This window comes from Callithrix jacchus, chromosome 15 (genome assembly GCF_049354715.1).
Source record: "Callithrix jacchus isolate 240 chromosome 15, calJac240_pri, whole genome shotgun sequence".
Classification (NCBI taxonomy): domain Eukaryota; kingdom Metazoa; phylum Chordata; class Mammalia; order Primates; family Cebidae; genus Callithrix; species Callithrix jacchus.
In genome coordinates, this window is record NC_133516.1 from 74,515,096 (window position 1) to 74,540,088 (window position 24,993).

The window sequence follows — 24,993 nt, forward strand, 5'->3', positions numbered from 1 at the left end:
GCCAGGATTACAGGCGTGAGCCACTGCTCCTGGCCTCTCTACAGGTGATATTTATTTTCTTCTTTTATTGCAGTTTTACATTTTTATATGTTGATATTTATTACTAGCATAGAACAAGAATGATAGGGCTTTCGTTTTGGTGAATAGGTAAAAGTGCTCTCTCTGCTGCTCTGTCCGCAGGCTCCCCAGCTATCAGTCCATCCTACGGACATGGATATGCCCGATGTGTGGGCAGTGACCCAGAAGGTCAAATCATTCTACAGCACAATCACAACAAGGCTTTGCCGCACAGAAACCAGTTCCAGGTCCCAGCAGACAGCTGCTCTGATGGTCTGCTTTCTCCAAAACTGATCCCAGCAATGCTAATTAAAGTAGCCGAATGAAGGACTTTGTATTGAGGGGAACAGCAGGTGTTGAAGCACAACTCTCAGATTTGAGATTTGGCTCTGCCACTGTGTCATTTAGAGCCACTTTTAAAATCTCTCCAAGCCTGCTTGCTTCCTTAGCTGTAAAACAGTGTTCTAATCATGCCTGCTTTTACAGATTTCATCACATTGCTGTAAGATTAAAAAAAATCCAAGTGAAAATGACATACGAAGTATAAGTACTTTATGAGTCTTCCCTGCTCAAGCACAACGCTGTTGTCTCATGTTCTGTTTCTGTGAATAGTACCTCCATTCTCCTCTGGGGGATACTCCTCCTCTCTTTTTGGTCTGGAATGTAGGACCTTGCCCCTTGGCTTCGGAGACAGCTCAACATGGGCCTGGACAGTCAAATTCCATCCCCATGGCCTAGGAAAGATACAGAAATGGGCTCAGGACCCAGTGAGACCATCCAGAGACGGTCCCTGAGGTGCTGGGAAGGCAGAGCTCCCTTTCTGCAGGGTGCTGAGACGGGATGACAGTGTGAAGCTACTGGGGATCTCCAAGCCATTGCCCAGGACCACCCTGACTGAGAACGAAGCTGGCAAGGGAAAGCCTAGCACGACTGATGGGGCAGGGCGGGCTCTAGCCCATGAAGGGCAGCACGCTGAGTGCTGGAGCAGAAATCCTGTCCCTAGACCCCCGTTTTTTAGCCAATAAAGTCCCCTTTTATCCCACAGGCCTGTGAGCCTTCTCAGTTGGGTATCTAGGACTTGCCAACCCCAAAGACTAAAGTGTTTCTTGCAGAACATTTTAATTTGCTCACTCATTAGGAAAATTAAAACTGAATGCGAGACAATTTCCTTAAGGAGCTTAGAAAATGAAAGAGGTAGGCTGGGCGCGGTGGCTCACGCCTGTAGTCTCAGTACTCTGGGAGGCTGAGGTGGGCAGATCACAAGGTCAAGAGATCGAGACCATCCTGACCAACATGGTGAAAACCTGTCTCTACTAAAAAAATACAAAAAAAATTAGCCGGGCATGGTGGCACATGCCCGTAGTCCCAGCTACTCAGGAGGCTGAGACGGAAGAATCACTTCAACCAGGAGGCAGAGGTTGTAGTGAGCCAAGATTGCGCCAATGCACTCCAGCCTGGTGTCAGAGTGAGACTCCGTATCAAAAAAAAAAAAAAAAGAAAGAAAAGAAAATGAAAGAGGTAGAGGGGACAGTGGGTTAGTCTTGGGATGAGTAGGTAACCTGAGAGACTGCTCCTAATCATTAACAACTGTGCATGAATTAACTGAATTAACTGGTCAGGCTGTAACTTCATTTGATGCTAGCTGGTAGAGTAGCAATTTGCATTTCATGTCTTTTTCCCTACTTTGTTGAGGTTGCTCTTTTCACTTGAAATGTCACAGAATCATAATATTTTCAAGCTGGAAAGACTTCAATCTATTATTTCCAGGTCTCATTTTGCAGATGAAGAGACTGAAGCCAACACTGGAAAAGAAACCAACTCAAAGTTACACTGCTCATTATCCACCAAGCAGAAACTTCACCAGCTGTTTTTCCCACTGGGCCCAGGGACTATCACTACGGATGGAGAAGGAGGGCATCAGCTCTATCTGAGGCCCAACAAACTAGAAATGGGATGTATGACAAAGTCCTAGTGACAGAATGGACTGGTTTCCTGTCTCACATGTGCCATCACTGTGCTCCCTTGGCAAGAAGTCAGGCCCAGGGTGTCAGTGCTCAGGGATGCCGACTCCAAATTTGGCTCTGCCACACACAGGCTGTGTGGCCTTGGGCCAAGGTCTGAACCTCCCTTGGCCCGGCTCACCATTTGTCAAGCAAAGAGATTAACTGCCGCCTGGCTGAGCTCACAGAGGGGTTGTGAAGTTCAAATGAGCTAACTCAAAATTCTAGGGAAAAACGGTGATAAGCACCATACAACATAGGCTGTAAATCCAAATTCCCTAAGCCTCAGGTTTGCTCATTGGCTAAATGGGAGTAAGAATATATACTTACATTTTTCAGTGGAAGTTAAATGAGAACCCACAACCCCTAACATAGTGACTGGCACATACTGGGTGTTGAATACATGGACTGATGTTACAATGATTAAAAGGGTACTTGATCTGAGATTGACCTGTCTGCAGCATGGTTTTCAGCAGTCCCTGCTACTGCTGCATGGAGTTCAATGTCACCATTAGCCATGTTAGGATGGCACTTGGCACAGTCACTCTGGACTCTGAAGGACTCCCGAACCAGGCAGGCCCTCTCAAGGTTCTTTTGGGCTCCTCTAACCCCAAGAGATGATCCACCTTCTTCTCCCCGAGAACCCTTAGACAGAAGCCTGTGACTCTGGGGTACAAGCGCAGAAGAGAATAGTGGATTGGGGCATGCCACTGTCCCTGGGCTGCCTCCTACACCAGCCTGCCTATTCGCTATCAGCCTGCCACCTTAGCCACTTTCTTGTCTCTGTCATGTCCTAATCATGTGCCATGAAGGTGCTGTGAGAAAACAAGCAGGAGTGACTAGCCTGATTTCAGGGCCACTGCCAGTACATGGGGATGTCTCCTCTGGGTAGAAGAATTAGAAAACAGTGCTCCTCCCACCCAGCCCATGGCCTGGTGGGCAGGGCATATGCTGGACTTCAGCTCCAACTCCCATGTTTGGTCAGGCCCACCAGCATAACCACTTGCAGTGGTCCTGCTCATTAGAGAGAGCTGGCAAAAGCTTCTAGAAGCTATCCCTCTCAAGCTAGGTACTGAAGGTCAAATACACATCTACTAGGACATCGAGATGGAGAAGAGCTTCCCAAGCAGATGGGACAAGAGGAACAAGTGTATCACAGGCTTAGGGAATAGGCTGGGCTGTTGTCAGTGAGAAGACACTGACTCTAGATCCAGCTCCATCACATCCTAGCTGTATACGTTTGGGCAAAGTAGCCCACTTTCTCATGCGTCAGTTCAACTCTGCCAAGCAAGGAAGAGAACAAGCTGATGATGAGCTGATCAGATGCATGCTGGAGCAGGGAAGAAGAGGCTGGGGAAGTCTGGGGCCAGACTGTCAAGAGCATTTTCTGCTATGCTAAGTTCAGCCTTTAGCCTGTGAGCATTGGGATTTGCAAAGGGGTTTGTTTGCTAGTTTGTTTGAGAAGATGAGCAACTCCAGTTTTTTCACAGGTCGGGTAGTATGAAGAAGAGACTGACCTAAGGAAAGGTAAGGGCCATGGGCGAGGGGACAAGTCAGGAGAGGAGCAATGAGGAACGGGACTGAACCAGCTCTCCTCCCTGCCCCTCTCCATTCTCCTGCCCTCCTCCCTTGCTGCTCCCCAGCTTCCCGCCCTTCTCCCCTTACCTCCCCTGCCTCCTATCCTCCTCCCTGCACCTCCCTGGCCTCCTGCCCTCCTCCCTGCCCCTCTCCAGCCTCCTGCCCTCCTCCCTGCACCTCCCTAGTCTCCTGCCCATCCTGGGTAGGGCGATCGGTATCCCCGCCTCACAGCCATGCCACGTGCAGCTGTGGTGAGGACTAGAGACAATGGAGGCAAAGGCCTATGCATGGCCCATATTCAATGAATGAGAGCTATTTTTATTCTTATGAGACCTAGTAAAGCCAATGAGAGAGGAAGAGGCATGAACTGAGAGAAAAATAAAGGGAAACAAATCCCCTGGGGAGTGGGGAGGACAACAAATCGAGCTCATAAAGGCTTCAGGGTCCTCCACCGTGGTGGTCCTGAGGCCAAGGCTCTCTGTGTGACTGCTTACCTCACACTAGATGTTCAATAGTCTCAACAAAAGGAAAAGGCCAGAAAAAGACCCAAGAATTATCTGGTACAATGTAAAAGTTTCTTTTAAATATTTCTTGGCCAGGCACAGTGGCTCACACTTGTAATCACAATACTTTGGGAGGCTGAGGTGGGTGGATCACTTGAGGTCAGGAATTTGAGATCAGCCTGGGCAACACAGTAAAATTCATCTCTACTAAAAATACAGAAATTAGCTGGGCATGGTGGCATGCCTGTAATCCCAGGTACCAGGGAGTCTAAGGCAGGAGGACTGCTTGAACTTGGGAGGCAGATTGCAGTGAGCTGAGATCACACCACTGCACTGTAGCCTGGGCAACAGAGTAAGATTCCATCTCAAAACAACAACAAAATATCATTTCTTTAAGACACTAAGAGCAAGATTTATCAATGAATGCTGCCATGGCAATAGATGATCTATATGGAGAAAATAAAATTATATCCCTATCTTACGTCACACACAAAAATAAATTACAGCTAGATTAGACTTAAATGTAAAAGATTAAGCTAAAGAATAGAAGGGGCTGGGCATGGTGACTAGCACCTGTAATCCCAGAACTTTGGGAGATTGAGGCTGGTGGATTGCTTGAGCCCAGGAAATTTAAGACCAGCCTGGGTAACACAGCCAAACCCCATCTTTACAAAAAACAGAAAAGTTAACTAGGCATGATGGGGCACACCTGTAGTCCCAGCTACTTGGGAGGCTGAAGCAGGAGGATCACTTGAGCCTGGGAGGTCAAGGATGCAGTGAGCTGAGACTGTGCTACTGAACTCCAACCTGGGGGGCAGAGTGAGACCCTGTGTCCAAAACATAAAAATAATTTTAAAAAAGAATTTACATTAAAAAAAAGAATAGAAGGAAGAAAGGTGCATGTATCTCAAGGGAAGAAAGGCTTTTCTAAACATAAAGCAAAGAAAAACACATAAAAACATTTTAAAACAAGTAATTTTGCTAGGTGCAGTGGCTCATGTCTGCAATCCCAACACTTTGGGAGGCTGAGGCAGGTAGATCAGTTGAGGTCAGGAGTTTGAAACCAGCCTGGCCAACTTGATGAAACCCTATCTCTACTAAAAATACAAAATTAGCTGGGTATGGTGGCACATGCCTGTAATCCCAGCTACTCCAGAGGCTGAGGTAGTAGAATTGCTTGAACTTGGGAGGCAGAGGTTGCAATGAGCTGAGATCATGCCACTGCACTTCAGCCTGGGTGACTAGAGCAAAACTCTATCTCAAAGAAAAAAAAAGTAACTTTAAGCTCATAAAATATTTAATTTATTTATGCCAAAAATTATAGTAAAAATAAAAGCAGTTGACAAACTGGAAAACGTTTTCTATGTTTGTCAGAGGAAGGTTAGTATCCTTTTTTAGATTTGTACATGGATAAGAAAAAATTTAAGACTCAATAGAAAAAATGGAAAAGCAATAACAATAGCTAATAGTCACAGAGCACTTACAATTGTCAAGTAATGTGCTAAGTGCTTGAAATGTATGATGGTATGTGAACCTCACAACCTTGTGAGGTAGGTACTATGATTACCTCCATTTCCTAGATGAAACAACTGAGACTTAGGGTGAGTTACTTGCAAAAAGTTGTATCACTGTTAAATGACAGCACTGAAGCCTGCCTGACTCCAAAGCCTGTTCTCTTAACTACACTGTGCTTCAAATCAAAAAGAAGAGCGATAAGTGGCCATTATTTTTGTGTATATGTATATTCTATATACAATGAATATACATATGTATTTTATGCATATATGTGTTAAAATGTACTAGTAATCAAAGGCCATTATAATTTTTCCTATCAGGTTGACAAGGGAAAGAGAAAACACATGTTGTGGGGGTTCGGTGTTCATTCTCTTGGTCTCCTCCTGTATCTGGCCACCTCTCTATACCACTTCCCCTGTAGGCTCCCATCTTCATCTCTTCCCTGGTCTCCCTGTGCCTAGGGATGGTAAGCACTCAGCTGCTGCTAGCCCCAGATCATTTGGTGGTTCGCCTGTATCCAGTCCGTACCTTCATAAGTCTACTGCTTTATAAACAAACTCTCCTTAGATTGTCTTAATTTGATTGGGTCTTCTGTTTCTGTGTGGGATGCTGGCTGATACATCTTTTGACCTATCAATTTTATACTAGAATTTTATCCTAAGGTAACAACCAGGAAGATGTGAAAATGTATAAGCATATTTGTAGCAGCATCAAAACTGACGACAACCTAAGTATTCAACAGTAAGGAACCAGTTTAATACATCTGATGACCCACATGATAAAATACTATGTAGTTGTTGAAAATCAGGTTACAGGCCAGGCACAGTGGCTCACAGCTATAATCTTAGCACTTTGGGAGGCCAAGGGAGGAGAATTGTTTGAGCCCAGAAGTTCAAGACCAGCCTGGGCAATATAGCAAGACCCTCTCTACAAAAAAATGAAAAAATTAGTCAGGTGAGGTGACACATGTAGGAGGCTGAGGTGGGAGAATGGCTTGAGCCCAGGAGTTCAATGTTACAGTGAGCTATGATTGCACCTGAACAAAGGAGCAAAACCTCAACTCTAAGCACAAATAAATAAACAATAACGTTTAAAAATCAGGTTATAGGCCGACCACAGTAGCTCATGCCTATAATCCCAGCACTTTGGGAGGCTGAGGTGGGCAGATTATGAGGGCAGGAGATCAAAACCATCCTGGCCAACACAGTGAAACCCCATCTCTGAAAATAGAAAAATCAGCCAGGTGTGGTGGTGGGTGCCTATAATCCCAGCTACTCTGGAGGCTGAGGCAGAAGAATTGCTTGAACCTGGGAGGTGGAGGTTGCCGTGAGTCAAATCATGCCACTGTACTCCAGCTTGGCGACAGAGTAAGACTTTGTCTCAAAAAAAATCAGGCTATAAATGGATATTTAATGATGTAGAAATATACTTATGAAATATTTTGAGTGGAAACAAAATGTTCCTGCAATTCCAAGTTTGCACGTAAAAGTGACTAGAACTGGGCTGGGCGCGGTGGCTCACGCCTGTAATCCCAGCACTTTGGGAGGCCGAGGCGGGTGGATCACGAGGTCAAAAGATCGAGACCATCCTGGTCAACATGGTGAAACCCCATCTCTACTAAAAGTACAAAAAAAAAAAAAATTAGCTGGGCATGGTGGTGCGTGCTTGTAATCCCAGCTACACAGGAAGCTGAGGCAGGAGAACTGCCTGAACCCAGGAGGCAGAGATTGCGGTGAGCCGAGATCGAGCCATTGCACTCCAGCCTGGGTAACAAGAGCGAAACTCCGTCTCAAAAAAAAAAAAAAAAAGTGACGTATCCCCAAACTACTAACAGCAATTATCTTTTAATTATCAGATTATGAGTGGTTTTTATTTTCTTCTTTTTTTTTTTCTTGAGAAGGAGTTTTTTTTCTTGCCTCTCAGGCTAGAGTGCAGTGGTGTGATCTCCGCTCACTACAACCTTCACATCCCGGGTTCAAGTGATTCTCCTGAGTAGCTGGATTACTGGTGCCTACACCCCGCACCGGCTAATTTTTGTATTTTTAGTAGAGACAAGGTTTCCCTATGTTGGCCAGGCTGGTCTCAAACTCCTGACCCCAAGTGATCCACCCACCTCGCCCTCCCAAAGTGCTGGGATTACAGATGTAAGCCACTGCATCTGGCCTTATTTTCTTCTTTGTATTATTTTTGTGCTTTTTAGATTTTCTACAATGTTCATGTGTTTTCTTATAATTAGAAAAAGTAAATCCAATTAACAGTATCTATTTTAAAAAGAAAAATTATGGTTAAGTTCTGTAACACCTTGCCCCTGTGTACACACACAATCATACCAATTCCTCCGTCCCTGCTGAGATGGGCCTTGCTGGCCCAGGACACTGGTGGAGCAGCTATGGCTGGCCGCACTGTCTGCATGCTCCCACACATCTGCATCAGCATTAGCCCACGGCAATATTCCGGCCCGGAGCCCTAGGCCTCAGGCTTGCTTCAGGACCCAAATGTTCATCAGCCCAGCTCTGGTGCATGACGAAGGGAAGGGCGGTTAGAATGCCTCAACTGCTGGTCAGATAGACTCAAGGAAACACAGATCAGCTGACTCATGGCAATCTTCAACAGAGACAGCATAGAGCACTAGGGAAAAACAAAACAAAGAGCCCCAGGCCTTGGAAAGCCAGAGGTCTGAATCATGACTGAGCATCTGAGCCACTGTTTGACCTCAGGCCAGCATTTAACCTTTCAGTCTGTGTTCTCTTGTCTACAAGGGGAGTCATATTACTCATCTCTCAGGTTATAAGCATTGTATTGAATTAAATGAGCACAGACTAAGGGCTCCCTAACCACTGGTTACTATTAAAGAGAAAGGGCCTCCTGGGCCTGTGAGATACTCAGGGTCCCAGAGCCTTAGCTCTGACATGCAGGTAGACAGCAGTAGCATAGTAAAAACTATGGGGAGAGAGAGGAGATGCTTCTGGCAAGGAAATGGTCACCTGGCTTTTTGCCTAGACACTTGGCTGGCTCTCAACACATGCTCTGTAAGTAAGAAGAGCTACCTGCAGTGGGTCCCAGGTCCAGACTTGAGTCATTCAGCTCTTCCTCCTCTTCCCAGAAGTACTGTGGTGGCTGCAGAATCCGAGATTCTTCACTCTCTTCGCTGGGGAAGCCTGAGCCAGGGGCTCCCAGGCCAGCTCCCAGGCCCATGGTCTCACTAGGCTCCTCTGAGTCCAGTGGCTCCAAGCCAGTGGGTAGCAGGAAGTCCAGCAGGGAAGTGGAGGTGAGGCCCTCTGGGCTAGGCTCATCAGACCCAGCTGCACAAGCACCCAGGGATGCTCCTGTGCAGACATAAAAGCCAGACAGTCAGGGGAGGCTAGAGAGGACAAAGACTGGTGCCACGTTAGAGATGTCTCAAATGACAAAGGTCCTGGGGAAGGGGTGACTTCAGTGGACACTCCTGAACACCCAGGGGCTTCCCGGGGACTCTGACAGGCTGTTTTCATTTCAAAAAGGCCAAATGGGTCGGGTGTGGTGTGTCTCACACCTGTAATCCCATCACTAAGAGAGGCTTAGGCAGGTGGATCATGAGGCCAGAAGATGGAGACCATCCTGGCCAATTTGATGAAACCCCATCTCTACTAAAAAGACAAAAATTAGCTGGGCCTGGTGGGATGTGCCTGTAGTCCCGGGTACTCAGGAGGCTGAAGCAGGAGAATCACTTGAACCTGGGAGGTAGAGGCTGCAGCAAGCCAAGATTGCGCCACTGCACTCCAGACTGGTGACAGAGCAAGACTCCGTCACAAACAAACAAACAAGGACAAACTGCTTAGACATTCCTGTGGCAGAGCAAGAGGAGACAGATGGAGACGGGCAGGGGAGAGAGAGGAATCACTGAGTCAGCGTTCTATTGCACATGTGCTCACTCACAAAGTGCCTCCTGAGTACCGCCTCTCTGCTGGCAATTGTGCTGGGTGCTGGGTCTACAAACAGAAGTGAAAACAGGGCCCATGCTTTTAAGGACCTAGCTGTTCGACTGGACAGTGTTCCCCAGGCTTCCAACCTTAGTTGAAATTTCTCCAAAACTGCATTAAGAACATGATTTGTATGTCAGCAATACAGTATCCTGAACGTAGTCTTTAATTTTTTATTTTTTATATATTTTTTGAGACGGAGTCTTACTCCGTCACCCAGGCTGGAGTACAGTGGTGCAATCTCAGCCTCCTTGGTTCAAGAGATTCTCCTGCCTCAGCACCCCCAGTAGCTGGGATTACAGGTGCCCACCACCACACCCAGCTAATTTTTGCATTTTTAGAAGAGACAGGGTTTCGCCATGTTGGTCAGGCTGGTCTCGAACTCCTGATCTCAAGTGATCCGCCTGTCTCTGTCTCCCAAAGTGCTGTCATTACAGGCATGAGCCACTAAGCCCAGCCTCTGAACGTAGTCTTTTAAAAAACCACATAAGGTAAGTGTATTAGGTGAATGGTGGGGGGGGGACACATGAGGTCACAGTTCAAACTCACCCAGTGCTGGTAATTTGACATATTTGTTTAAAATCTTGGATTCTCTCTCTCTCCTAATTTATCAAAACAAGCAAATAAATGGACAGGAAAATAAATTAAAGGAGACCTTTTTCCTCCTCTTTTACTTTCCTTAAAGACAGGAATATAGCCCTATTTGCCAGTTTCCAACTCAACCTCTAACTTAATGACCTAACCACACAAATATTACAAACTTGCTATGAGGCTCCTGGAAAGCTGCTCAAGGCCTCTGGGTCTCAGTCTCCTCACCCAATAGACAAGGAAGCTGGATGAAATGATCTCCAAATTCTTTTCCCAGACTAACATGTAAGGATCTAGGGAAGAGGGAATTTCATAGTCTTCCTCTTGCTCTACACCAGACGTGTACTGTGACCTGACTTGACTGTAGTCCATGGCAATTTTTAGTGATGTTCATAATAAAAATAAGGCTAATATTATTGGTGCCATGTGCTTTGCTGAGCAGGCCCTAAGCTTGGTATGTGCCAATACCGCAAGTGACTGCTGAAGAAAATGAGCATTTCAGACTGTCCTATAAGTCTGGGTATCAGGGAGTCTGTGCACACTGAGCACCAGCCAGACAACACACAGCCAAGAATGCCACATCCAGCCACAGGGGTGTATTCTGCGGCATGTGGGTGGGGGATGGGGAGTAGAGACTCCAGCAGAAGACACACAGGCCCTGAGGTCAGAGACAGAAGGTTGTTCTCTAATAGGAGAGAGGGCCTGGTACCAGGAAACAGGTTACACTCTGGCTTCTCTGGCTGACTTCACCACCACAAGCCTTGCTCTCCTCCTCTATGTAACAAGAACAGCAATTCCTACCATGCCTCCAGTGTGAGGGGCACCATGTGAAGTAATCCCTGAGCCTTGTGTGAAAGCTGCTCTACAAAGAGCTTCACACACCAAAGTCTTCTACAAATATTGTATTATTATCTTATATAAAAAACAGAGACCTGTGAAGTTCATGGCCTGGGGAAAAAAAGAGATATTTAAAAGAGACCATGATATTATCAAATACATTAAAACAAAAGGTTGGGCCAGGCAGAGTAGCTCACACCTGTAATCTGAGCAGTTTGCAGGTGGAACAAGAGGTCAGGAGTTCGAGACCAGCCTGGCCAAGATGGTGAAACCCCATCTCTACAAAAAAAAAAATAGCTGAGCACAGTGGCAGGTACCTGTAATCCCAGCTACTCGGGAGGCTGAGGCAGGAGAATTGCTTGAACCTGGGAGGCGGAGGTTGCAGGGAGCAGAGATGGTGCCACTGCACTTTAGCCTGGGTGACTGAGCTAGATTCCATCTCAAAAAAAAAAAAAAAAAGGTTGGCCAGACGCGGTGGCTCACGCCTATAATCCCAGCACTTTGGGAGGCCGAGGCGGGTGGATCACGAGGTCAAGAGATTGAGACCATCCTGATCAACAAGGTGAAACCCCATCTCTACTAAAAATACAAAAATTAGCTGGGCATGGTGGTGCGCACCTGTAGTCCCAGCTACTCGGGAGGCTGAGGTAGGAGAATTGCTTGAACCCAGGAGGTGGAGGTTGTGGTGAGCCGAGATCCTGCCATTGCACTCACTCTGGTCTGGGTAACAACAGTGAAACTCCATGTCAAAAAAAAAAGGTTGATGTGAATAATAAGATCAGAGTGATTCTATGTGGTCTCAAAGCCAACCCCGGGGCTAAGGAGGCATCAGAGCTTTAGCATCTGGCCAGGGCTGGTAATGTCTGTGCCAACCTCTAAGATGCTGTGAAGCTCTGTCTGTCAGTAAGATAATTCACAGGTCCAACTCTGAGCTTTAGAAAGTGTCATCATGACTCAAGGGCAGGGATGAGAGAAGGGGCAGGTGCAGTGGCTCACACCTGTAAATCCCAGCACTTTGGGAGGCTAAGGTGAGCAGATCAGTTGAGGTCAGGAGGTCGAGACAGGCCTGGCCAACATGGCGAAACCTGTGTCTACTAAAAACACAAAAATGAGTTGTGCATGGTGGTACACACAAGTAGTCTCCAGCTACTCGGAAGGCTAAGGCAGGAGAATCGCCTGAATCTGGGAGACAGATGTTGCAGTGAGCCAAGATGGTGCCATTGCACTGCAGCCTAGGTGACAGAGTGAGACTCCATATCAAAAAAATAAAAAAATAACGAAAGGGTGGGCACGCTGGGACCCTGGGCAAGTAGGAACCAATGGCACTGCTGTGTTGCCAATGCCCCTGAGGACTGCTCACAGGCCTTCTGCCAAGTCCATGCCATTCACAGCCCATCTGGAGTGTCTTCTGCTCTCCTAGGCACTGTGTCCAGGGTCAAAGATTCTGCTCCAGGCAGGCCCTGGCTCCACAAAGCTGAAGACATGTTCCTGAAGCCTGTGTCTGCATCCCTGACTCAAACAAAGAAACAGCCATCTCGTATTTTGGGGTTTCTTCAAGCCAAAGGTATTTAAAAGCCAGAGAAAGCCAAGATAATCAATATGGGGTCCACTCCCCTTGAAGTTCCCCTATGTTCCTGGGAGAGGATGAATTAAGGATCTTGGACTCTCTCTAGCTCAGACTTTCCCATGACCTTTTCCACTCTAATTCCCCTTGCCATCAAAGGGGGACCCTAAGCTCCTCTTGGGTTTTTTTCCTAGCCTGAATATTACAGAAGAAAGCAGTATCTATCCCCTACTAGGTAGATGGGAAAGAGACAGAATGCCATGTCCAACCACAAAACTTAAGGTTCCTCCTGAGGCACTATGGTAGAGAGGTTATCCACTGATGTCCCAATTAATAACCTATAATAACACACATCTTTGCAATGAGACTTTGTACCTCCTCCCATCAATAGATGAAGTCTAATTCTCTACTCCTTGAATTTGAACTACCTTTGTGAGTTACTACACAAGACAATGCAGGAGAAGTAATGATGTGCCATTTCCAAGGCTAGGCCTTCCTAGATGCTTCTATTCTCTTGGGATTCTGCTCAAGGCTAGCCTGCAGGAAAACAGGAGTCTATGCAGAAGAGAGCCAGGTCAGCTCAGTGTCCTCCTGAAGTTCCAAAGTGAGAGAGCCAGATAAGATGGTAAAAGTGATGAACAGCTGATGACAAACTTGAAGGAGTTGAGAAAAGCACCACCCAGCTGATCTCAACCTAACTTGCTGAACTACAGAATTATGAGCTAAACGGTTACTGTTTTAAGTCAGTGCTTTCAAACTTGAACCAGCATGGAATCACCATGAGGGCTTGTTAAAACAGAGAATGTTAAATCCACCCTAGTTATTCTGTGATGGGGCCCAAGATTTGCATTTTTAGCAAGTTCCCAGGTGATACTTCTGGTCCAGGGATCAGATCTTGAGAATAACTGAAACCACTAAATTTTGGGGTGATTTGTTACACAGAAATAGCCAACTGATACATTAAGAAAAATCATAAATCAAGTTCTCCTTTTGGTTCAGAGTAGTGTTTGAATGGTTAAATTCCACTCATTCAACCATCCATTCATTCATTTATACATTCATTCTTCAACCAAAAAGCCTTTATTAAATGCTTATTTGGACTAGGCATGATGCAAGGCTATATTGGTACAGAAAAAAGAAAGATATGGTACCTCTCCCAAAAAGTGTTAGTTTCTACTAGAGAGACCAGGAAGAAAACAAATCATTATGGAATAGGGTAACCGTGACCATATAACTCTGCTTGAGTCACAGCATTCGTAGGGCAGGGAGAAAGATCTCAAAGGTAGCTACTAACAGAACTGCTCATGGCACAGGACTGACTGTGCTCAGGACACTGTGAAGGAGAAAGGAGGCTGGAGAAAATAATGACACTGGGAGCTCAGGAACATGTGTTCAGTTTCCCATTCTCTAGGGTAGACATTGATGCCACTCAAGGGGGGCACATGGCTAAAATGCCCGACACTTCATGACAAAACAATGCAGTAAGGATGATACAGAAACAGAGGTGTGCAGACTTGACAGACACCTCCTTCAGAATTACAGTCCTCATAGTGTTTCACAGCTGGAAGGACAAGACAGCTCTTTTACGATCCCCTGGCACGTCCCCCTGCACCCATCTGTCTTGCCCACTGCCTTCTAATCAGTGTTTCTCAGACTGAAATGTGTGTGTGAGTCACCCAAATCTGCTGACACAGTAGGTGTCAGTGATGCTGCTGGTCCATGGACCACACTTTGAGTGACAAAGCTCAGAGAGGTCTTTTTAATTTTATTATTTATTTATTTATTTATTCTCAGATGGGGTTTCGTTCTTGTCACCCAGGTTGGAGTGCAATGGTGTGTTCTTGGCTCACTGCAACTTCCACCTCTCTGGTTCAAGCAATTCCCCTGCCTCAGCCTCCTGAGTAGCTGGGATTACAGGTGCCCGCTACCACACCCAGCTTATTTTTGTATTTTTAGTAGAGACAGGGTTTCATCATATTGGCCAGGCTGATCTCGGACTCCTGACCTCAGGTGATCTGCCTGCCTTGACCTCCCAAAGTGGTGGAATTACAGGTGTAAGCCACTGCGCCCAGCCAACTTTTTTTCTTTTTGGGACGGAGTTTTGCTCTTGTTGCCCAGGCTGGAGTATAATGGTGTGATCCTAGCTTGCTGCTTCACCTCCCAGGTTCAAACAATTCTCCTGCCTCAGCCTCCCAACTAGCTGGGATTACAGGTATGCACCACCACTCCCATCCAATTTTGTATTTTTAGTAGAGACAAGGTTTCACCATCTTGGCTGGGCTGGTCTCAAACTCCTGACCTCAGGTGATCCTCACGCCTTAGCCTCCCAGAATGCTGGAATTACAAGCATGAGACCACGTCCGGCCCAAGAAGTCTTTTTAAATGCCAAGGCAGGCGGATCACAAGGTCTGCAGTTCGAGACCAGCCTGGCCAACAAAGTGAAACCCCGTCTCTACTAAAAACATAAAAATTAGCTGGGTGTGGTGGTGGCCACCTGTAATCCCAGCTACTCGAGAGGCTGAGGCAGGAGAATTGCTTGAACCCAGGAGGCAGAGGTTGCAGTGAGCCAAGATCACACCACTGCACTCCAACCTGGGCAACACAGGGAGACTCTATCTCAAAAAAAATAAAATAAATAAAATAAAATACAAATCTGGTTCTATTATTCTATCATATAGTTCAGATCCTTTAAAAAGGCAAAGAAGGCTCTCACAAACTAATCGCCACCTCCCCTCCCTCTCTGCACCCACCTTCCCCCATCATACTTTATGTTTCAGACAAACTTACTACTCACAATTTCCAGAACACAGCCGCCTCTTTTGCCTTCTGGGTCTCTGCACATGCTTGTCTGCTTGAACATCTGTATCTCCCCATCTCTGTCCTGTCCCACCACCCATCTGCTAATTCTCACTCCTGCCTCCAGTCTTAGCTTCTGAGAAGCTTTCTGTGGCCACTCTGAGTCTGGATGAGGCACTGCTCCTGTCTATCACAGCCTTCTCAACAAACTACTCTCACTACACTTTTCTCACCAAACTGTAACAGACCTTCATATGGCCTCCCTTGTAAATGAGGAGTCCCTTGTGTCAATTCCACCCTGGAATTTCAGTGCCTGGCACAACCTTTAACACACAATGGGAACTCAATAAAGGTGTTAATAAATAAATAGTAGTCCAATCCAACCCTCTTGTTTTACAAATGAAGTAACTGGGGCCTTGTGGAATTAAAATCAAACAGCTAGTTAATAGAGGAGCTGAAATTAGCTGGTTTGTTCCCCACAAAAAGGTCTTGTGGATGCTCCAGGAGGAATGGAAAACTATTACTAGCCGGGTTGGGTCCCTTCCTTCCTCCAAAGGATACATGAAGGAAGAGACTATGTAAGACAGCTTAAATACTGCATGCACTTTAAGAGCCAAGGAAAGAAGCTAGAGAGAAGACTAGAAGATACCCCTTTCCTAACATTCTGCCCAGGGTCCCCCAAACCAATCCAATCAAGTGAAGAAACCTCTTCTCTTGTAAAAGAGCAGATTAGTAAAGTGACTCCCAATGTTTTCACCAACAAGAATCCCCTTTATTTACATTCCCATGTGGCCCCTGTGTTTGGAAATGTTTCATCTATAAGCTGTACTTATTTAATAGTTATTTTCTAATTTTTGAAAAGTGAATCAGAAACATATAATACTGCCAATCAGATGTGATACCAATTATAATTGAACTTTTGTTTCAGGTGGGCTGACCTTTTATTAGAGGTAAAATTTCTATTAGACTGTTGATTACAAGGAAAAGTACAGTCACTCCTGAGTCCTATTCTGTGTCAAACAGTGTGTTAGGCCCTTCCTGAAGGTGGAACAAGACACAGATGAACAAGAGACAGGCTTTGCCCTCAGGAAAATTACCAACTCTTGGGAAGTGGAACCTAAGGTCTGTAGCGGGTATCAGCCGATGGAACAGCCCTGCTTTGCAAAAGCAGTATCCCCAGGGCTAGCAGGGAGCCAAAATATAAGAAACAAATCTGGAAAAACTCATTCATGCATTCCAGGAAGAAAAAAAGTCAACTGATGGAAAATGTTTATAATAAATAATACATCTTGTATAGGTTCCCAGGGCACCCAGGCAGCCTGTCTTTGACAGTGTCATGAATTGAAGATCTTTATCTGCATGCTCCAACCTCTACCAGGTATTCTGGGAAAGATGTTACCTCAACCTTGTTAGAAAAGGGTAAACTGACTCTCCCTAAGAATCTTGAAGTTCACCCTCTACAAAACCACTGCAAGACTAAACATGGGTTGTCTCTCAAACCTTGGCACTCTCTCTCAGAGCTGAACTGTGGCATGGGAGGTAGAGGCTGTGGCATGGCAGGGGAAGGCTGCTGCCATCTACACCCTACTCTGGCTCCTCGGAGTGGCTTGGAACTCAAGAATTCTCTGCCCTCTCCAGGTCAGTCTGCCCAGAGGAGCCTGTTTCCTTCCCCACTCTGGAGGATCAAACACTTTCTAGTCAGTCCAGCTCTCTGTGCACAGACTTGTGGTCTAATGTGTCTGCGGGCCTCTTCCCTGTCATTTCCATGGCTCTCGTGAGCCCTCACCTCTCTGAGCCTCTCCCACCTGTCAAGACAGGAACCCACAGCCTTCCTCTAACATTTCTCCCTTTCCTTCTTTGTCTTCCCTTCCCAATGGTCTGATAGAAATTGGCAAAGATTTTGAAAACCCTACTGAAGAAAAAGGGGTCTGGTATTTTCCTGGTTTTCATTCCTTTTCCAGTAAACAGTTTCATTTTCTTAAAGTTATTTTTCCCTCTAATGACTGTTTTGTCTTTATATAGACCTTGACATTTTCAAAGGCCTTGGCAATGGGTAATTATTTAAGTAATTACAAGAGGTTACTTCTTTTCAAACTTGCCCACCATAAGATGACACCAAAATAGTAGCTGAGACTTAGCCATTCTGTGTATAATTAGTTTTGCACTTAATAATTAATCTGCTTTGAGACCCTACCTGACTTAAAATTTCAGAAATACACTCTATGTGTGATTGGTTTCCTTTTTCCCTCTAGCACTTATAATTTTCTGTTACATCAACATGCCTAACAGAGGAGAGAGAAAAAGATAGCACATGAAAAGAATTAGGGGATCAGCCTCAAAGAACTGAAAATCTGACCCAAACAAACACAGAAAGAGGCAAAGGAAGCAGACTGACATTTGGGGTGGTGGAAAAAACAAGACTGCAGTGATCGCCATGTTTTATCTTACCTTTCCAAATCAGTCCCTACAATCTGCTCCACGTGCAAACCTCCTTTCTGATTTCCACCATCAGCTACACCCCACCCATCCCCTAAACAGGGGTTTTGAAGTCCAGTCTCCCTAAGCTCTTGGCAGATACCAACCTGGGAGGGGCCCTGCAACATCTGTCACACAGCCCCTCACCCTTGAGTGTCAGTGACAACAGGAACTGCCGAGCTCGGCCATGCTACCTCCACTCTGTAAACACCTGAGAAACAATGCTGACGGCTCCCAGAAGGGCTTCCATACAAAGGTTTGTAAGAGACACACTGCTAGACACACGCACATGCCCTCCAAGCACGGGGTAAAAAGTGCGTCATGAAGAGCATGCATGGGAGAGAAGAACGGGGAAGCAGGCTGCCCACAGTCCTCACAGCTGGTCACATAAGCACATGGGCAGTTACAGCTGGGCCTGGGTCCTCACAGATGTTGCTGGCCAGTTCTGGCTTATGACTGTCACACAAATAGCAGACCAATCAACTGATGTTTATTTGTTGAATGTCGCTGTCTTCCAAAGAGTATTTAAGGCGTAAAAGAATACAGGTGGGTAGGTGTGAGTGTCTGAGCCAATACTGATGAATGTTTTTCTGTGCACACCACCTAGGATCTTTCTTCATCCTTAGACGAACTGTGGAGATAATGTGCCCTCCCTGAACTGAGCCTTCCCATGACATGCACAGGAGTGTGTGAGGGACCACTTTCGCCTCCCAGCCATTTACCCTGGGATTCTGCCACTCTGAGCCCCAGGGTCATGCCCCACCTCAAGCAAAGACTGTTCCTCCCCTCCCACAGAGATCCTTCACTAGGTTTCTCTTTCACTCACACACAGCTGCACACAAAGTGCCTGTGTCTTCATGGGCCAGCTGCGTGGGAAGTGTCCTGTGCACACTCCTACATGCACATACATGCATTCTGACATGTGCGTTAGAAGTGAAGTTACAGCTAGCTGATGAGCGTGCACAGGCGTGCGCGCGCGCACACACACACACACACACACACACACACTTGCTCATCCGGGTACTTCCTCAGCAGCACCAATCACACCTTAACATGCACTGTAACACACTCTCCCTCTGCTGTGCTAGCGTTTGCAGGAGCTGCTCAGCTATGACCTTATTTGACCCACCTTTGCAGACAGCCCTTTTCCCCGGCCATTTCCATAGTGGCTGCCTGCTTCATGGGCTGTCACATCCCTCATGGCCACCTCCCTACACACCAGCCGCTTTTAAATCCCCGTCTGCGTTGGAAGCCATCAGGAGCCTCTTTCTCTCCCAGGCAGACACATCCCTTTCACACCTGCGCCACACCCCCAGCCCGCCGCTCGGCATGGCTGCTGAATGGAAACCACACATCCAAGTCTCACACCTCCCTCATGTGTGAGCTGCGTGGGAGCCTCCCGCCGTGTGCTGTCACGGGCCTTCCGTGGCTGTACGCCCGTTTGTGTTAGCTCCTAATAGAGTCTCCCAGAACAGGAGCGGATACCCATTCACTGACACACACACTCCCTCCCGGCAACACCACTGGTAAACAGCCACCCGCGCCTCAGCGTGCCCGCCTCACACTCCACCCGCGGCCCGTGGGACCTTCACAATGCGGCCTCCTCCCCGCGTGGCTGTCACACATACCCCCTCCCCCAAGTGTGCAGGCACACAATGCACACTCGCACACACACACATGCACATGCACACATGCGCGCCCCCAGGCCCGCAAGGCAGCAGGCTGCGCACCTGCCCTGCGCGTCGCGGCGTGGGAGCCACCTGCTGTGTCCCGGCTTCACCGCCGCGCCTCGGTCGGGGGTCGCCCCGCACCCTAGGCACCCGCCGCTGCCCCTAAGCCCCCACTCCACGTGCGCGCGTGTCGGGGAGGCGCCGCGGCGGGGCCGGGACACGCGCGCTCCTGGCAGCGCCGCACGCTGGCTCCTTTGTTGGCGGCCCGGGGAGCTGTCCAGCACAGCGACCGCGCCACCGCCCGCCCACGCCCGGGCCCGGCGCGCACTCACCCCCGGCCAGCAGCAGCAGCAGCGGCAGCGGCAACAGCAGCGGCAGCAGCCCGGCAGCCCGCAGCAGCCGGCCCATGGTGCAGCTGTCGCCGCCCGCAGCCGCAGCGGCGCGGCGCCCGGGCCCGCGTCAGGGGCCGCGCGGGCGGCGGCGGCGCGCGTCCACCCCATTGGTCCGCGTGGCCATCGCTCACTCCCGGCCCCGCTGGGCCGCGTGCCGTGGGCGCGCCCCCGCGGAGAAGAAGCGGACGCGCTAGCGGTCGCCCCTCCGATCGGCCCCCCGCTCCTGGCCGGCCAATCAGCACCGCGGAGGCTCGGGGGTGTGGCCGGGCCCCCAGCAGACCGGGGCCTGGCACCTAGTGCCTGGGCGACGCTGTAGCCCTGTGCAGTCACCTGTCTCAAAAAAAAAAAAAAAAAAAAATTAAAAGTAAGAATTTTTTAAAGTACACTTATTTTATTGTCTTTCCCCACTAGAATGTTAGCTCCAGGTGGGCTGCTGTATCCTTAGTACATAAAACAATGCACAGTAGGTGCTGAACAAGTACTTGTCATCCACTAGGAAAAAAATCAAATCATACAGAAAGATATAAAATAAAAAGTATAATGTCTTCTCTACCATCAGTTCCTCTCCTCCAAAGTGACAGTTTTGTGCATGCATATAGGTTTTAAAAAAATATTTTGACAGATTTGAATTGGATCATACTGTACATAAAGTTCTCTTTGTTTGGTTAATAGTATATCAACTGGGTTCATTCTGATCTTCTTCTTCTTTTTTTTTTTTTTTTTTTTTGTTTAGGTTTTGAAATTGGGTCACGCTCTGTCACCCAGGCTGGAGTACAGTAGTGTGATCATGGCTCACTTGAGCCTCAAAGTCCTGGGCTCAAGCGATCCACCTGCTTTAGCTTCCCAAGTAGCTGGGACTGCGGGTGCACCGCCATGCCTGGCTTCGTTTGTGTTCGTGATGCATGCTTGTCTGGCATGTGGATGTGCCCTGCTGGAATTACCTTTCTCCCATTCCTTACAAAAACAGATTGTTCCCTGTTTTCTACTATCATGATCCATGCTACACTGAGTGTTCTGGTGCCTGTCCTGGGGTACAGTGAGAGGTCTATCCCTGCCTAGCTGGCTTTGAAAAGTTTAAAGACAACAGTGCAGGCTGGGCACAGTGGCTCACACCTGTATACTAACCACTTTGGGAGGCAGAGGCAGGGTGGATCACCTGAGGTCAGGAGTTCGAGATGAGCCTGAGCAACATGATGAAACTTCATCTCTTCTAAAAACACAAAATTAGCTGGGTGTGATGGCTCATGTCTACTTGGGAGGGTGAGGCAGGAGAATCACTAGAACCCAAGAGGTGGAGGTTGCAGTGAGCTGAGATCACACCATTGCACTCCAGCCTGGGCAATAAGAGAAAAACTCCATCTCAAAAAAAAAAAAAAAAAAAAAAAAGCAAAACAACAGTGCAACTTACCATTTTGCAAAGCTGGCCCCACATCAGGAGACCATATAGAGATGGACTATGGAAATTCCCTTTTAAGCACAGTTAAAAACAGTTAATGGTGAAGGATGACTTCAGATGATGCCCCATGTCTTTCCTTTTTATTATTAACTGTATCATTCTTTTTGTAATGTGTTCATTACAGCTATTCCTTCTTGGTCAGCTTGACAAATTTTTCTGGCAAGTTTCTGTGAAGCAGTGTTAAACATTTTTATAAATATGAAACTTATCTGTTAAACTACCACCTGCTTCATAGTAGCTGAGTTGCAGGTGGAATGTTTAAGGAAGTCCTAGCCTTTTCAGCATTTGTGAAAGCGTGTTCATGCTGACACTGAAGATTCTTAGTCTTACGTTAAATCTCTCTGGAGTCTGGACCTGCAGGAGAGATAGTGTTCAAATTCAAGCCTGCATCAGAATCACTTGGATAGCTTAATATATTTGATTGATGACTGATTGATTGAGATGGAGTCTCACTCTATCTCCAGGGCTGGAGTACCATGGCATGATCTTGGCTAACTGCATCCTCCACCTCCTGGGTTCAAGCTATTCTTTCACCTTAGCCTTTGAGTAGTTGGCATTACAGGCATGCAACATCACACCTGGCTAATTTAAAAAATATTTTTAGTAGATACGGTATTTTACCATACTGGCCAGGCTGGTCTCAAACTCCTGACCTCAGGTGATCCACTTGCCTTGGCCTCCCGAAGTGCTGGGATTACAGGCATGAGCCACAGTGTTGGCTGATAGCTTGTTACTATAAAACATAGCTTTCTGAGCCCCACTCAGATTTTCAGTTTAGTAGGTCTTGGTGGGACCTCAGTATCTGCATTCCTAACACATCCCCAGGTACTGCTGCTGCTGGTTCAGGTCGACATGTAGAGACACACTGGAGTTGATCCTCTCTACTCAAAGTGTGGTCCATGGACCAGCAGCCATGGCATCACCTGGTGCTTACTAACAGTGCAGAATTTTAGGCCTCAGCCCAGATCCACTGAAACAGAATCTGAATTGTATCTAGTTCTCTGGGAGGTGTGTATGGACATTAAAGTTCAAGAGACACTGGAAGAAAGTAGGAGTAAAGAAACTTTTTCTGGAAACTTTCAGCATTCCAGGCCATATGGTCTTTGTCACAAATACCTGTCCCTTCCAGCATAGTGGAAAGGCAACCTTAGATAATACGGAAATCGATGGGTGTGACTGTGTTCCTGTAAAAATGTATTTAGAAACACTAAAATTTAAATTTTACAGAATTTGCATCTGTCATGTAATATTGTTTTGATTTTTTTTTTTTTTTGACCGTTAAAAATATGAAATCTGGCTGGGTGCTGTGGCTCATGCCTGTAATCTCAACACTTTCAGAGGCTGAGGCAGGTGGGTTGTTTGAGGCTAGGAGTTTGAGATCAGCCTGGCCAACAGGCTGAAACCCGGTCTGTGAAACCCGGTCTGTACTAAAAACAAAAAATTAGCTGGGCATGGTGGTGTGTACCTGTGGTCATAGCTACTCAGGAGGCTGAGGCAGGAGGATCACTTGAACCCCAAAGGCGGAAGTTGCAGTGAGCCAAGATAATGCCACTGCACTCCTGAATAGGCAAAAGAGTGAGATGCCGTCCCCCACAAAAAAATTAGCCAGGCACAGTGAAGCATCCCAGCTTCGTGGAAGGCTGAGGCATGGGAATCGTTTTAACCTGGGAGGTAGAGGTCACATTGAGCCAAGGTCATACCACTGCACTCCAGCCTGGGCAACAGAGCAAGACTCTATCTCAAAAAAATTAAAAAATGAAATCCATGCTGAGCTCATGAGCCATATGTGGACCTCAGTCCATTTTTGGCCAGCCCCTAGCTTGGAAGAATGTTCTTCTGAGAGTGAGGTTACCTGCCACATTCTACTACAGGCTCACAGTGTGACCCCAAAGCCAGTTAGCTCACCTCCCTAGCTCTAGATTTTGCCATAGGAAAATGAAGGGGTTAGATCTTAAGCATGTCAAATACTGGGCCCTTCCCTTCCTTCTCATGTACACAGCAGACACCCAGAGTCACTCATGGCATTCTTTCCCACTGAGTTATGTTCAAGCAGCCCTCCAGGTGACTGCTGCTAGTGGACTGGAGTTGAGCAAGAAATGGCATTTCGTTGTTCTTCTGTGACTCCATGTTCCCTAAGATCACTTCTACCTCCAGTGCCCTTGCATTCTGCCTTGTACATCACATTCTTCTGACACCCTAGTCCCTTGAATTTACCAGGGTGCATTGACGAACTCTGTCTCTTTTTTTTCTCTTCAGTTTTTTTTTTTTTTTTTGTATTTTTAGCAGAGATGGGGTTTCTCCATGTTGGTCGTGCTGGTCTTGAACTCCCAACCTCAGGTGATCCACCCCCCTCGGCTACCCAAAGTGTCAAAGTGTTGGGATTACAGGTGTGAACCACCATACCCAGACTTTTTTTTTTTTTTAGAGACGAATTCTCACTCTGTCACCCAGGCTGGAGTGCAGTGGCACGATCTCCATTCACTGCAGCCTCTGCCTCCCAGGTTCAACTGATTCTCCTGCCTCAGTCTCCCGAGTAGCTGGGACTACAGGTGCAAGTTGCCATGCCAAGCCAATTGTTTGTATTTTTAGTAGAGATGGGGTTTCACCGTGTGGCCCAGGTTGGTCTTGAATGCCTGAGCTCAGGTGATCCACCCGCCTTGGCCTCTCAAATTGCTAGGATTGCAGGCATAGGCCACCATGCCCATTTTTTTTTTTTTTTTTAATTGAGACAGAGTCTCCCTCTGTCATCTGGGCTGGAGTGCAGTGGTGCCATCTCGGCTCACTGCAACTTCTGCCTCGCGGGTTCAAGCAATTCTCATCCCTCAGCCTCTGAGTAGCTGGGATTACAGGTGCACACCACCATACCTGGCTAATTTTTGTATTTTTAGTACAGATGGGGTTTCACCATGTTAGCCAGGCTGGTCTTGATCTGACCTCAGGTGATCCACCCACCTCGGCCTCCCAAAGTGCTGAGATTACAGGCATGAGCCACTGTGCCCAGCCAATAATTCCTTCTTGCACATAACTTAGTATTCAGTTGTGCAGATGCACATAATGGGTAAATCTGTCTGTTCACTTGCTAATAGATGTCTGGCTTACCTCCAGTTTGAGTTATCACAAACAAAGTAGCTAAGAACGTTCCTGTACCAGTCTTTTATAAACATATGTTCTCAGCTCTCTTGGGTGTATGTCTGGGAAGGGAGTGACTGGCTTGTATGGTCACTTGTCTAATTTAAAAAAAAAAAACTGCCAAATTCTTTCAGAGTCACAGAAGTATTTTATATTCATGCCAGCAGAAACCACAATCCAAAATGGCCCTAAGCTCTAAGAGGCCATACACAAAAAAGAGAATATAAAACTATTACACACAAACGAATGAAGCATTGGGTTTTCAAAACCAAATGTAGAAGCAGGGAGATGGCTCACACTTGCCTTTCTTTTTTCTTTTCTTTTTTTTTTTTTTTGAGATGGAGTCTCACTCTGTCCCCCAGGCTGGAGTGCAGTGGTGCAAACTCAGCTCACTGCAACCTCTGCTTCCCAGGTTTAAGCAATTCTTGTGCCCCAGCCTCCCAGTTAGGTGGGATTACAGGCAAGTACCACCAC

At 47.0% G+C, this 24,993-nt stretch overlaps 1 protein-coding gene across 3 annotated transcripts in view; it reads right to left on the reverse strand.

Annotated features, from left to right (window-relative positions):
* The window catches only part of PODXL2 (podocalyxin like 2), a 43,295-nt gene extending 23,303 nt beyond the window's left edge, over window positions 1-19,992 (reverse strand). For 2 of the 3 annotated variants that reach the window (XM_035273858.3, XM_035273855.3), the window contains exons 1-2: window positions 19,875-19,992; window positions 8,701-8,979 (exon numbers count right to left, since the gene is read on the reverse strand). In XM_035273858.3, coding sequence (XP_035129749.1) covers window positions 8,701-8,979; window positions 19,875-19,950 — 355 coding nt within the window. In that variant the 5' untranslated portion in view covers window positions 19,951-19,992. Of the gene's footprint in view, window positions 1-8,700; window positions 8,980-19,602 lie in introns of all 3 variants that reach the window. The other variant, XM_035273857.3, reaches the window with a different exon arrangement.
* Between the last annotated feature and the right edge of the window lie 5,001 nt (window positions 19,993-24,993).